The sequence below is a fragment of the Coffea arabica genome, chromosome 7e (assembly GCF_036785885.1).
Source record: "Coffea arabica cultivar ET-39 chromosome 7e, Coffea Arabica ET-39 HiFi, whole genome shotgun sequence".
Classification (NCBI taxonomy): Eukaryota; Viridiplantae; Streptophyta; class Magnoliopsida; order Gentianales; family Rubiaceae; genus Coffea; species Coffea arabica.
In genome coordinates, this window is record NC_092323.1 from 6,196,222 (window position 1) to 6,210,645 (window position 14,424).

General features: G+C 38.4%; 3 protein-coding genes and 2 long non-coding RNA genes across 7 annotated transcripts; 3 read left to right on the forward strand and 2 right to left on the reverse strand.

The window, feature by feature from the left end:
- The first annotated feature begins 679 nt into the window (after positions 1-679).
- LOC140011379 (uncharacterized) lies at positions 680-1,575 on the forward strand. Of its 3 annotated transcripts, XR_011818559.1 has the most exons (3): positions 680-924; positions 1,045-1,136; positions 1,335-1,575. It is a non-coding gene; the product is annotated as an uncharacterized lncRNA (long non-coding RNA). The 3 variants fall into 3 exon arrangements; XR_011818558.1 differs by having other exon boundaries at positions 680-1,136; XR_011818557.1 differs by lacking the exon at positions 1,045-1,136.
- Positions 1,282-1,897, reverse strand: LOC113701793 (uncharacterized). The gene is made up of 2 exons (XR_003451009.2): positions 1,627-1,897; positions 1,282-1,517 (listed from the first exon to the last, which is right to left on the reverse strand). It is a non-coding gene; the product is annotated as an uncharacterized lncRNA (long non-coding RNA).
- Positions 1,898-3,384: 1,487 nt separating this feature from the next.
- Positions 3,385-6,654, forward strand: LOC113701953 (uncharacterized). The gene is made up of 2 exons (XM_027222868.2): positions 3,385-3,620; positions 4,851-6,654. Exon 2 carries the CDS (start codon positions 4,879-4,881, stop codon positions 6,418-6,420), a length of 1,542 nt encoding a protein of 513 aa, XP_027078669.2. The 5' UTR covers positions 3,385-3,620; positions 4,851-4,878; the 3' UTR covers positions 6,421-6,654.
- On the forward strand, positions 6,479-7,324 carry LOC140011093 (uncharacterized). Its single transcript, XM_072059248.1, has one exon. The coding sequence runs from the start codon at positions 6,479-6,481 to the stop codon at positions 7,322-7,324; it is 846 nt and encodes a 281-aa protein (XP_071915349.1).
- Positions 7,325-8,108: 784 nt separating this feature from the next.
- LOC140011158 (uncharacterized) lies at positions 8,109-10,388 on the reverse strand. The gene is made up of 2 exons (XM_072059658.1): positions 9,548-10,388; positions 8,109-8,449 (listed from the first exon to the last, which is right to left on the reverse strand). The coding sequence occupies exons 1-2, from the start codon at positions 10,223-10,225 to the stop codon at positions 8,375-8,377; spliced, it is 753 nt and encodes a 250-aa protein (XP_071915759.1). The 5' UTR covers positions 10,226-10,388; the 3' UTR covers positions 8,109-8,374.
- Between the last annotated feature and the right edge of the window lie 4,036 nt (positions 10,389-14,424).

The window sequence follows — 14,424 nt, forward strand, 5'->3', positions numbered from 1 at the left end:
ATGAAAAAGGAATCCCTTACAAAAATCCTAACTATGCCTTTATAAGTCACAATGAGCCCTACTCTTAAAAAAGGAAACAAAACATACGTAAAACCCAAAACAAACAAAAGTGCGTTATTTGACTGGAATGTTATCTGACAATAATGTTTGACTCTACGTCCGATTTAATGATAATCATCCATTTATTTTAGTAGTTCTATAAGCTAAACAAGAACTAGAATATGACGGGCCATATGTCGAGTGCCTGACTCGACTTGACTTAGCTTCATTCACGATCTTTTCTCTTTCACCATACAATTACAATCCTTATGCATAAAATTAATAAGAAAACTAATAAATATACTACTAAAAATAATATGATTAACCAATTATTCAACTTAATCAATTTTTTTGGTAGTTATATTGATACATAATGATGGATTGAAGAACTAAAGAATCCTCGAACCGTATCAATGTTAAAACTATTCTATTATCAAATTTTCTCCAAATCTCGGTATATACATCCAACCTTTACCATGAATTCCCGTCAATCAGTATTAGGGGTAATTACATGTACTTCCCTTATGGTCTGGCAAAATTACAAAACAAAACCCCCGAGGTTAGGCAAAACTACAAATCCCCTCGCCCCAACAAAACAAAAAGAACGGGCAAAAAGATACCCTCTTAATGTCCATGGACGTTAGACATTGAGCCGATGTCAGCAAAAATGTAGCACCAAGGCCCAGAAATACCCTCATAGTGCCCGTGTCTCATGAACAGCAAATATTAGCTTCCATATTTACCCTTTTCCGCTAAAGGGCCGCATTGTTTGCACACAGAGTAAAACACGTGTACGAAGAGTCGGTTAATAAAATAAAGAAGGAATTCTCCTGTCCCAAATCGTAAAGCTGCAACTCGGGTGGCAAGCGCTAAAAACTATTACGGGTGAGTTTTGGATCCTTTCACTTTGGGTTTAGGAAATCTTTTGGGTTCTACAGATTTGGGATTATCAAGCTAACTGCAAAAAGCTAAAAAATGAATGAAATTCTTGTATCAAATTTACAGTTATGATGATTACTTATGATTTGGAGTTCTTATCAAACAACAGTTACAGCGACGAAAAGGGCAGAGTGGTTCTTACCTTTCATTTTCGACTGGTTGGGAAGCTTTTTCTTTTTTCTTTTTTTTTTTTAAAAAAAAAAATTTCAGTACTTTTTCCTGAAATATGTTTTATTAGATCTGCAACTGGCCTGTCCATATTCCATAACGATTATGGCGCGTCGGTTAGACTGGCTCTATGTGTTGTATCGAAACAACATTAATATCAATTGTTCATGAAAATGTTACTGTTTCAGATTTTTAATACACGGATGCATATAGTATACGCACCATTGCAGCAATGAGAGCTTCAAGGTATGCGTACTGGACGGACCTGGTGGTAGAAGCTTCAACTTAACCTGAGATGCTCGACTTGGACTTCTGCAGAATAAATGGACTTGAGAGTTTCGCTGCTTAGGAGCTTGAATAACATCAATTTCCTGTAAAAATGTCTCCTTTCGTTTTAAATCATCAACAAAGGCCATTTTTTTTTTTTAAGGTTAGAGCCCTCGACACAACCATACAAATCAAGATCGGGTAAAGGGTTACCAATTTTGCTTTGCTCCTTTCTTGGCACAAACCAAAATGCTTTGACAACGAGTGCTCTCTGATTTTGATGAAGCAGTAATCATGGTCTTCAATCCAATTTTTCCTGTGCGATTTTTTCATTTTTCTTTTGGATGAAAATCATCTATAATGTGGCTAGGTTGGTTTGAGTGGCCTTAAAGAGGAGAGAGGGGGAGCAGGGGACGACAGGACAGGCTTTAAGAATCTTTTGATGGTGTGAGTGATAAAATGGCTTTTGGATTTGGCGCATAAGGGGTACGTTGGTAATCTAGTAAAGTTATATTTTTGGCTCTGTCTTTCTACATTTTCCATCGGGCAAAATTAACAGACGTTAGTGGGAAGTTGTAATTTGATCAAATCTCAAGGTTCATTTGGTAATTTGGCCAAACCACAAGGGAGGTAAATGTAATTAAACTAACTGTCAACTACTGTGGCAATTTGGCCGAACCAGAGGGAGGTAAATGTAATTAAACTAACTGCTAACTGCTAACTGCTAACTGCTAACTGCTAACTGCTAACTGCTAACTGCTGTGGCAATTAATATGCCCCTCAAGCTGTGCTAACATGTCTGATTGATAATCTTGGTGGGAAGGATCAATAAATCAATTATAGATAAGCTCAAATTAGTACTGTACATAATTAAATATGAGCTCTTATATTTTGTGCCCTATTAGAGGTAGGTCCTGTATTTAGTTGTTTGCAAAAGTCGATAAAGTTTACGCAATTTAAGAGGTGGATGATAATGTTTGAAATTTATAATGAGCCCACTCTATATATTTTTTGTACTTATTATACGTCTTAAGAGCACATAATAGAATAAATCATTTAATATACCACATTTTTTTGTATAGGTACTTGGCTTGGAAGAATTTTGAAACAGGTAGAAATCATACTGTCTAAGTAAGGCCTGAGGATAGTCCTTGTTCTTTGAAAGAAAAAAAGAATTTACTAGCATCAATTTAGTGGAGTGGATGCTGTACTAGTTACAAGTAAATTATGGAATTGGTCCTCAGTTTATGTCTGGCATAAGCTTTTTGGTTTTGTACTGCTTTTCCAAGCAGACTAACCGTGATTCCTCACTTACCTTGATACTTGAAGTCGTAGCCTAGTTTAATTTTGTACACTTTTTGCCCTTCCATGCGGTAATTGTCCTTGTTCTTACTATAGAACTAGTGCATTATATAGGATAAAACTGAATAACATCAAGAACCATGCATCCAAATTTTCTAATTTAAAAATATATTTACACTGACAACCAACGTAGGAAATATTCCTCTTATATATGCTGCCATAACATAGAGGAAAAATGGCAGTTACAAGAAATTTGTATCCAATATGTAGGAGAAGGTGATTCTGCTAATGGGAGAGACCGCACCTATTGTGAAGAAAATTTATGATAGAAGTTTTCCTTCATATCATGAGTGGCAATTCGGCGTAGATTTGAAGGTTATGAGCAGGGGCGGAGGGAAGGGGGGGGCCAGGGGGGGCAACCGCCCCCCTCCAATTGTTAAAAAAAAAAATTTCTAAGTAAAAAAAATTTTATTATTATGTTTTGCCCCCCCAAAAATTAATCAAAAAATTTACTTTGCCCCCCCAAGAGCCCAAATAATAATATTTGAAAGTTCAAATAACAAAGAATTATTTTCTTAACGTATGGAGTGCAAAGAAAAGATAGCCAGACACCAGTTAGTTAACTTTGGCAATTGACTGCCACAATTCTTCTTCCTAAGTAGAAATGTCAAAGTAGAAAATAGAAACGTCAAAGGCTTGAGCCTTGAAGAACTTTCTCCTGTGAAGGCTTGAAGAAACTTTTTCCTGTGAAGACCTTCCCCCGCTGGCTAAGGAATGCCAGCCCTCAATGTCACCGTCAACATTCCCAGTCGGAAATGGATCCCGGTGGCTGCCCCTCCAATCGAAGATCTTCAGTTGCAACGCCAAAATCTCCTCTGATTAGGCACGTATTAGAACAACGCCAGGTGAGTGTTTTTCCGCACCACCAACTCCTCTGCTCTAGCAACTTCAGCCAGGAAAGAAATCAATTCCTCGTTAAATCCCCACGTCCTGATTCTTAATTTTCCTCAATCATCATCGCCCATATCGAATATCTTCTAACCCAGATTTTACTTTTCTTGCCCCCAAAATCCCCTGTTCGCTTCCGATGAGTTTCCAAGCAATGGCTTTTGATCATTTCCAACCCCACATTTTGCGGCCTTCATGCACGGCGATATTCCCTGGAGGACACTGCATCTGCCCAGACTGCCCTCTTTCTGATTTGCAATAGATGAAACCCCCGAGCTGAATTTCATTTCTCTCAAGAATGATTATGTGAATTCAATGAGTAGCATCGTTTTCCACTTAGGTGATTTGTTTGATAATCATAATGGTGAAGTCAGGTTTGACTTGAAGAATGATTATAGAAGAAAGTAAGGATTGTACATTTGTACCATTGCATTTTGCATGGTCTAGCCGTCTAGGTAATTTTTTTTTTTACAATTGGAGGGGTGTAAAAATTTTTTTTTTACTTAGAAATTTATTTAGTGAAATGTGGGTGTAAAAAAGTTCGCCCGCTAGTTGTTTGATGAATTGATCAAGAGGAACTTGTATTATTTTTCGTACTTGTAGCATTGAGTTTTATTGGGCAAATAACTTGTCGCATTGAGTTTTAGTTTTCTGCTTGTCATTTTAATGATTTTATTTTATCATTGCTTTATTTATCATGGTTTTCTAGACAGCAGGCAGTAAGACCTCCTGAATATTTGTTCCTCTAGAATTGTCTATCTTTGTTTCTCGACATTGTGCTGAGAATTTGCTATGCAATTTAAGGAGTTTAAATTGTACATATTTATTATGGTCGGTTTCCGTTTATACTTTATAGTAATGCTTGTTTAGACTATAGAAACTTTTACTGGCATGGATAGTTATTGATTATTTTTCGGATTACAGTAGTTGATGAGTTCAAGTAGGTGTTAGTTGTTCAAGTTCAGCCGATTTAATAACAAGCTATGAAAACTTCCTTGAGATATGTTTGAAATGAGAACTTGTTCTGCTCTAATGGAGATCTTTTATCATTTGTTTGCATTTTATTATTCAATAATACTTTGTGCATGTCACTTATGTCTACTTAGGTTGCAAATGTTCTTGCTGCTTTTATTCCATCTCTATAGGCCATAATCAGCATTTCTCAATCAATTTTATTTCGATTACAGGTTGTTGTTTGTTGCAAATATAGTGGTAATGGCCAACAGGACAATTGATTCTTTTTTCAAGAAAAGACGTCTAGAACCAAGTGGAAGTGGTGAAATTCCTTGTCCTCTTCGTGATTCTTCTCCTAAGCATCAAACAAATAAATTTTGTAGAGCTGAATCATTAGAGTTTGATATTTCATCCATAGAACGTGATCCTGGAAAGAGAAAATCCATTTGGGAATATCTAGAGCATCAAAGGGATGAGGTACGGAGAGCATATACTAAATTTGGGCCATACCAACCTGAGCTTCCGATTGAATCAATGGTTGTTGACAAGAAGGGCCGACGTTTCCTTTTCTCTTGGTATAAATTGTTTCCAGATTGGTTGGAATTTTCTCCAACAAAGAATGCTGCCTTTTGTCTTCCTTGCTCACTTTTTTCCAAGCCAACGGACCGTTTTGGATCAATGGCCTTCACAACTAGTGGATTTAGATCATGGAAGAAGGTAAATGATGGAAAAAATTGTGCTTTTTTAAATCACATTGGAAAAGATCCTAACTCATCACACAAAGTGGCAATGCAATGCTATCATGATTTGGGAAACTCATTGCAACATCTTGACAAAATTATTGAGAAGCAAAATTCTGAGCAGGTTGCAAAAAATCGGTTGCAACTTCAAGTTTCCATAGATGCTGCAAAATGGTGTGCATTTCAAGCGGTGGCTTTTAGGGGTCATGATGAAAGTTTAGATTCTAACAATCGAGGTAATTTTATTGAGTTGATCAAGCATGTGTCTTCTTATAATGAAAAAGTGGCTGCTGTGGTTCTTGATAATGCTCCTCGAAATGCATCTTATACTTCTCCTACGATCCAAAAGGAGATATTGTCCATTTGGTCGATCAAGATACAAAAGCATATTCGAGAGGAGATTAGTGATTCAAAATTTTCTATACTTGTTGATGAGGCTCAAGATAGATCAAAAAGAGAGCAAATGGCTATTGTTCTTAGATTTGTGGACAAGCAAGGCTATATTCGAGAGAGATTTTTTGACATTGTTCATGTGCACGAAACCAATTCCTTGACTTTGAAGAAGGAGATATGTGATGTCCTTTCTCGCCATAATCTTAGTGTGCAAAACATTCGTGGCCAAGGATATGATGGAGCTAGTAACATGCGTGGAGAATGGAATGGACTGCAAGCATTATTTATTCAGGAGTGCCCCTATGCATATTATATTCACTGTTTTGCTCATCGACTGCAATTAACATTGGTAGCAACATCTCAAGAGGTAATTCCTGTGGAACAATTCTTTACAAATTTATCTCTTCTTATAAATTTAGTTTCATCTTCTTGCAAACGGGTGGACCAACTTAGAGTTGCTAGAGCTGCTAGAATTGCTGAATTGATTGCTATTGATGAACTTGAGACTGGTAGGGGTCAGAATCAGATGGGTACCTTAAAACGGCCAGGGACTACAAGATGGGGGTCTCATTTTAGTTCTATCTGTAGCTTATTCACAGAATATGAAGACATTTGCTCTGTCCTAATTGATGTTATCAATTATGGAAATACATCAACTCAAAAGAAGTGAAGCTGACAGAGTTTATGATTTCATGACATCCTTTGATTTTGTTCTTGTTATGCATATGATGAGGGACATTTTAGGATTTGCACAAGTACTTTCTCAAGCTTTACAATGCAAATCTCAAGATATTTTGAATGCCCTTAAATTGGTTTCAGTAACAAAGGATCGACTTCAAAGTTACAGAGATAATGGATGGAATGAATTGTTCACCAATGTAAAGACATTTTGTGATGCACGAAATATAGAGATGCCTGATATGAATGTCATTTATAAAGCAGGTCGAGGAAGAATTCGAAAACAAAATGATCCAATTACCATGGAGCATCACTACAGGATTGATGTGTTTTTGGCAACGGTTGATTCTCAAATACTTGAAATGAAGAATAGGTTTAAGGAAGATGTAATAGAGTTGCTTATTCTTAGTTCAGCATTGCACCCCAAAGATAATTTTCAGGCTTTCAATATTGAACAAATTTGTCAACTTGCAAACAAGTTTTATTCAGCTGACTTCACAGATCAAGAGAAGTTACACTTAAGAACTCAATTAGAGCTTTTCCAAATTGAGTTTTCCTGTAATTCTCAACTTCAAAATTTGTCATCACTTCAGGAGTTGTGTCAAGTGTTAGCGAAGACAAGAAAGTCAATGTGCTATACTCTTATTGATAGATTGATTCGTCTTATTTTGACTCTTCCTGTTTCAACAGCTACAACAGAGCGTGCATTTTCTGCTATGAAAATCATCAAGACTTGTTTGCGTTCTAGGATGGAGGAAGACTTTCTTGCCAACTCTATGATAATGTATATTGAGAAAGAAATTGCTAGAACTTTTGATGTAAATTCAATCATTGATGACTTTGATAAAATTAAAAATCGTCGTGCACAATTTCATATGTCTCACACAGTCAAATAGATTTGTAAATATGATGATATTTTTGTATATGTGAAGCGTATAAGTAATTTTCATTCTATATAAGGTTGTTTCTAATCTTATGGTATATATGTTCACATTATTTTTTTTGTAAATATATTTTACTTTCATTGTTATAGACTCGCCCCCCCAAAGTTAATTCCTGGCTCCGCCACTGGTTATGAGCATTTTATTTATTTTTTAATTAGACATTTCGGAATTTAAGTTGAGAAATCAAACCCTATGCCTGTTTAAGGTTTAAGAAGAAACAGAAGCATCTGCATAAACTGAAAAGATCCGAAGTTACTAACAACAACCGCGATGAAGAGAGTACGGTTGACTTTCTCGCCGCTTGAATAAAAATAGTATCGACGAGTATCAACCATTGAGACCCACGAAAGAAATTGAAGATTAAAACACTAGTGGTAAAAATGGGGATTCAGTTTCCAGCAGGTGTTAGCCAACTGAAATAATCAGCAATTTTGTAACCTTGAAGATTAGGAAACGGAGAGTTTAGGAGAATAAAGCAGTTCTTCCCACGGAGCTGCTAGCTTTTTGTGGTATTCCCGTTCTCGTACATCAATGAGCAATTGATAATCTTTTGTTTTCGTCCACATTATTATTTTTCTTTGTCTCCTTACTGAAACGGGAAGACTTTTGCTTATTATTTTTCTTTGTCGCTGCTGCAGTTAGCAACTTTCAGGAGGGTAATAAGAAAATAAGAGAACAAAAAGGAGATTGAAATTCTCGTCAAATGGGGGGTGACAAGAGAATTTCACAGACGAAAAAGGGTAAAAGTATTCTTGGATTATATATATATAGAGTCCACGGGGAATCAAGCAGTCAAATACAAAAAGCTACAACAGTCTTCCCCTCGAATACTAACCAAAGAATTACAAAGCCAATGTGGCAAAATCCCCCAACGGATCCAAATCGAGCTGCTCATCATGTGATAAATAAATAAACATAAACCAAGGAATATGTTAACACCAAAATGACAAAGATGGGTGGGGACAAAAACAGTAATGATACACCCGCGTGATGTCTACATCCCTAGAAGAAGAGCCAGCCAAACACACCCCATCCCAGAACCAAGCTTCCTACCACCTTCAATTTCTCTGCTCCACTCTGCAATTCAGATCCAGAATTCAAGATTATTAGTGAATCAGAACGTGTTAGCAATTTAAATAGACTGTTGTAATTCTAGTCTACCAATAGAACCCAGTTGTGATCTGAACTGATGAGTAGTAGAGTATATTTTTCCACTTGTATACAGCTTATTATATATTATTATTATTTTGGGGGGAGCAGTACTCTGTATTTTTAATTTCTCTCTGGTGGAATTATTATGTTCAGCGTGATGCGGGTGCATCGATTGGCCCAAGTACTTGCTGCATGTGTTGCCTTTTGGACCGACCCCAGATCTTTTCTTTTGCTGTTTCCATCAGAGTTGGTTCTGAAGCGCTACAGTCGAGGATTCCATGCCGTTGGTTGGGCTATGGGTGCAAGCCTCAGATGCCCTCACAGCTGGGCTCTGGAGGACCCACGCCGCTATTATTGGTTTAACACCTCGAGGCCTTCTTTCCGAGTACGTAGTACATAGCTCAGTAAAACTTGGGCATAATCTCAAACCATGAACTGAACTTAACTAGCTACCCAACCTGTTTTGATCTTAGACATTAAACAAGTTGAAATCTGTTTAGATCTTAGACATTAATAATCAAGTTGAAATGCTGCTAGTTTCACCTGTCAGTATGGCGCTTATCTCAAGTACAAACTTGGAACCAATACCCCCACCGACAACTTGAAAGGCAATTACAGTACATATATTTGTCCTTGTTTGCTTCTATAGATTAGCGACCAGTGACCACACGCGCATCGCTGTCGGTAGACGCTACCATATACTACCATGCGCCGCTTACTGGCCAAAAACCATCTAACAAGCTGTGTGTGGACGTTTCACAACTCGTGCCAATTCACCGCTCCCGGCATTAAAATCCTCGGCATAAACACTACTATATTCCAATATTTTTAACTAAAAGTTGGTACTATGATTTTCTATAGCGTTTTTTTTTTTTGGCTTTTTGGTTTTCTAACCAATGAACAAGATCAATGAGATGCGAGTGGAAACGGAAAATGAACAAGTAATGGCGAAGTGAAATGCGTAAAAATAACAGATCTAGAATAATAACAGCAAAAATTTAAAAGTAATGAAAGGACACGTACGTTATCGGGAAGTGATGGACCGGGAGACCCCGAGTCAAGACCAGGTCCGGGAGCGTCGGAAGGAGGTGCGGGTGGCCCGTGGAGCTCTGGTGCGGGAGCCGGTGATGGCGCATGGTGCTTCTTCCCCTTCTTCTTGCTTGGAGCTGGAGCCGGAGGCTCGGAAGCCGGAGCTGGAGTTGCCGCCGGAGGAGTAGAAGCTGCAGGTGGAGTAGCAGCCTCTGGAGCCGGGGAAGGAGGAGACTGCACTGGCGCAGCTGCAGGTGGCGAGCTCACCGGCACTGGAGCTGGAGGCGCGCTCCCGGGAGCTGCGGCCGTAGGCGAAGACGCCGGAACAGGAGTTGCGACGGTCGGCGGTGCACTCACCGGAGCTGCAGCTGGAGGAGTTGAAACAGCTGTTGGAGGGGCGGCAACAGGAGCGGTGACCGGAGCTGCAGGCGTAGTTGGCTTAGCAGTAGGAGCAGCAGCTGGAGGATTCGAAACTGCAGTTGGAGGGGCGGCAGCAGGAGCAGTGACCGGAGCTGCAGGAGTGATTGGCTTAGCAGTAGGAGCAGCTGCTGGAGGAGTGGGCACCGTAGCCGCGGAAGGAGATTTAGCAGGAGCAGCGGCAGGACTTTGACCGCCGACGGTGGCGACGACAATGCAGATCAATGCAAGTCCGAAACAAGATTTCCGATCCATGGCTCTGTCTTCCTTTGGGGGGGAGAGAGAGAGCGCCAGAGAGAGAGAGATGAGTACTTAATGAGGAGGTGACCGGGGAAGCAGAGCGGAGAAGGCGTATATAAGTAGACGTGTTAAGGTGTAGATGAGGTGCATCAACGGCAACAAAGGTTTGACGTTTGGGGTGGCCCCGTGACAAAAAAAGAGAAGAAAGAAAACTAACAAACAAACGAACAAAAGTGGCCGCGCGATTAAAACAGACTGGAGTCACTGGGCTGGACTAATTTCTGCGGGAAGGCCCAATTTGCATGTAATTAGGTTGGGGATGGCCACGTCATGACTTCCACATAACGCGCTGTTTTTAACTTTTTTTTTCTTTTAATTTTGATTAAAATAACGCGTTGTACAGTACGGCGGGTTTTGGTGTCGTACTAGGCTGGATTTTGGTAAAATACTTATTCGGTTTGGGGGTCTTCGATCGTAAGCATTTCCTACTACAGCTGGAAATGGGCTTTTGCGTGGGACCGCATCGGATGAGAGACCAATTACAAGAACGCACGTGTGCTTGCTGGCGATAATTGTGGAGTAAGTTTACTGTAAGGAAGGCTAGCTTTAGCTGGACTCTCATGGCACCGTCAAGGGGGCGGGGCCCTCTTTGATGGTGCGATCTTTTTAATTTCTTTCTTGTCTTGTAAACAAATTTTCTTCTCCAGTTCTCTCTCTCTGCTGCTTCTTCAGCTAACCATGAGGATGAGGAGAAGAAAGGGGCAAACAAAAAGAGGAAACCAAAGCAGAGCAAATCAAATCTTGTATGGAATTTTGGTAAAGATTAGAGTCCGTGGTGTCTTTTTCTACTATTGTTGAAACCCTTTTGCTTTAGTTGGGTGGAGGTGCCTTCTGTTTTAAGGCATTGTGAGAGTAGTTTTGGTTTTTAGAGGGGGAACTTATTGCAGCATCGATGGTATAATGAGTGATCCCAGTTAGTATAAGTATCATATGCAATGATAGAGAATTATGAAAGAAAAGAGGCGTACAAGTTGGACAGCTGGTAGATTGTTTCTTAGGAGTTGAGAAGGTGATCAAATGCCATTGGGCCTTTGGTCCAGTGGTCATCCCAAGCCTTCTTAAGCTTGGTGGTGCGGAAGGTCAAGTGTTCGAATCTTGCCTTCCACAAAATTTGTTACAATATGTGACGGTCTTCATTTGACCAGTTTCGACGGAGTTTCTACTCACGTCGAGATAAGCTAGTTTAGGTTATAGGAATTCCATCGTGTCGACAAAAAAAAAAAAAAAAGAGAAGGTGATCAAATTATTCTATACATTTCCATTACTGTACCATATTCATGTCACCATTACTTTACTCTCCCGGAATCATAATTAGCATTCTTGCCTTCGTCTATAGTAATCGCATGTGAACTCCATTTTGTGCACCCTCATTTTCCCCTTTCTTTCTTTTTTTTTTTTAATGTTTTCCTTACATGAGTTCACGCAAAAGGAAAAAAAATTATTAAAAAAAATGAGGACCAAAGGCAAGGAGAAAAAAAAAAAAAAGTGATGAGCTTTCACCGGTGGTATCCATTGTTGGATTGTATATCTTATTCCTGTTTGTATGTAATATATATATTACGTTGTGTACTGAGAATACAAAGTGCAGGTCTAATAAACCGAATAAAGAAGAGAGAATTAACTGTCATTGACATGAATTGCTGAAAAGGAAAAAATATATATAAAAAAATTGTCTTCGATATGAAGTTTCCGGTTATGCCACTTATAACTCTTCTCCAAATGTCCTTTATTTTTTATATATTTTTGTTCAAAATGAAAATTTAAACCTAACGAGGAAGAGTGGAAAGGAAAGGACTCGAGAGACTTGACTAATTATCCCGTTAAACTTTGGAGTCTTTTTATGCCAGTTAACTGGTTATCTAAATTTCAGTCTAACAATCAATCTAAACATTCGACAATTGTCTCAAATCACAATTAGGAAGCACAATTAGGCAGACATAAACGTAATTTGCCCAAATAACCATATAGTCAAATCTCCTATAGGACAATTAGGAAGCTATAAACACAATTGCGTTTGCCCTTTTACCAGCAAGGCCGAAAGAAAGAGACGCACTTCTTCTTTTGGTCAAACAAACAAGAGATCGACAATTGACCTTCTGAGGATTGTTGGTGGGTACATTAACAGTAGCAGGTGGTCCAACTCCCTCTTCTAACGTTCCTTTGTACTCTCCTCTAATTAATTTTGTGTTTGTTACGCAGGGCATAAACCCTGGTAGTACTAATCAGCTCAACCCACCTCTAGCCTTTTTGTAGATTCATCAGGTTTGATTCTGAATTTGTTCCTCTTGCTCTGTCAACGGGGCCGGAATGGGTTTGGGCCTTTCTAGATTGTGGGGTCCTCCGGTCCAGGGCCAGTTCTGTTCATTTCTGCTCAGGCCTGAAACAAGTTAACGAAAAGGTCCAGCGGGGCGCCATTGATGACGGAGATGAAGTGCTTGATCTCACTGCGGGATGGCCTTGGCCCGTGTGGAAGTAAATAACTATCAGTCTCTGTTTACACAACTCTAAAGTACATTTTAACTGGTTAAACATATGAACGCCTCATGATTCACACGGAATCCTTGTTCTAGGCTTTTTCGTCTTCCCGTTGACATATTTTAAACCGAGTCTTTTTAGAAGTTCAGTAGTTTTATAATTGTATTTATCATTTGATAATTAGATTAGAATTGGTATTAAATTTGATTTAAAAAATAGAGTTAGGTTGTATTTTGATATTACAATTACAATAAATTTATGTTAGTAATTTAGAAGTTCAGTTAGTTTCTTTCCTAGATATACATATATATGTGGCCTTATGGTCGAATGTTCAATTGGACAATTCCATGTGAAAGTTGAGTCAATATATGTTAAGCATTGCTCCCGTATCTTTCTTTTGGTTGCTTTTGTGATTGATTAATCACCCGAGCCCTACTCTTATTATTTTATTTTTTTTGACTAATCAAAGTCGCGGTTTAATGATATCATTGTGAGTTTATTTCTTGGTTTGTAAATTATTTATTTTCTAATTTTTGAGATGACATGTTTACTTTTACTTCGTGATTTTTTCTACTAACACTTCCTTACTTCTACGTGACAAAATGCAATACAATTAAGGATCAAATACATGGAGGTGAGACAGATGCGATTGAGGTTCTGTGCGATTCGTATCTTTTACAATATTTGGTGTATCTTTAGACAAATTGTTATTCTTTCTCATAGTGTTTTGTATACATAAACAAAATCAAATAAAAAAAAAGTCCAAAATTCACGAGTAAAACAAGATAATTTAAATACAGACCAAAATATGTAAGAAATACGATGGTCCTACACAATTATACCTAATGCAATCTCACTTGTACCCATTCCTCGATGTATCATGCAACTTTCGATTGCTCTACATTTTTTTAAACCCCGAGACCAAGTATATATTAGTATTATACACCAAAAACCAATTCATCATTTTAACACTTACTCATGCTTTTCTTGATTTTTCTCTATTTATTAATGCTAAGATCTACTTCTCTTTGTCGCTGTCATAATATTTTACCATCCTATTTAGCAGGAAAATATTTTGTCACTAGTTACCGCCGCGTGATATGGTCACGTGCCTAAGAACACGCTGTTCCATAACCCTTTTCGGTAAAAAGTTCTACAGCAGAGGATGCAATGCCTTTTTATTAAGCCTTTGACGGACAGTTGATGCTGACAACAGATGTTAAGATATGAACTAAACTACGGAAGATCTGGGCATGATTTATGTTGTATACTATTTTTCCCTTAGTCGGAGTTTTGGGTATCGGTTGATATGTGTTTCTTGAAGATATGAAAAGTATGCTTTTGGGTTAGGTAGCCCTCCAATAATCAAACTAGGTGGTGCTTAAGACCGAAGAGATTCAACACTCTCGCGCTTTTTTCTTTAGGACGGAAGCCGCATTTTCTTGAGACCAACCCCATTTGTACTTTGGTCTTATATAATATTGCAATCTTTTGCATTTGGGGTTCAAAGTTGGATAAAATTCTAATGGCTAAGCAGCTTTTTCAACTCACTCTGGTTAGAACATACGAACGCCAATTACTTTTGAAGCCATTCGCTAACTTCTTGTGGACTCTAGACGGGGACCAGAGCTAGTTCTTAGGGTAGGGATGATATGATCCATGGCAAACATCATTACACT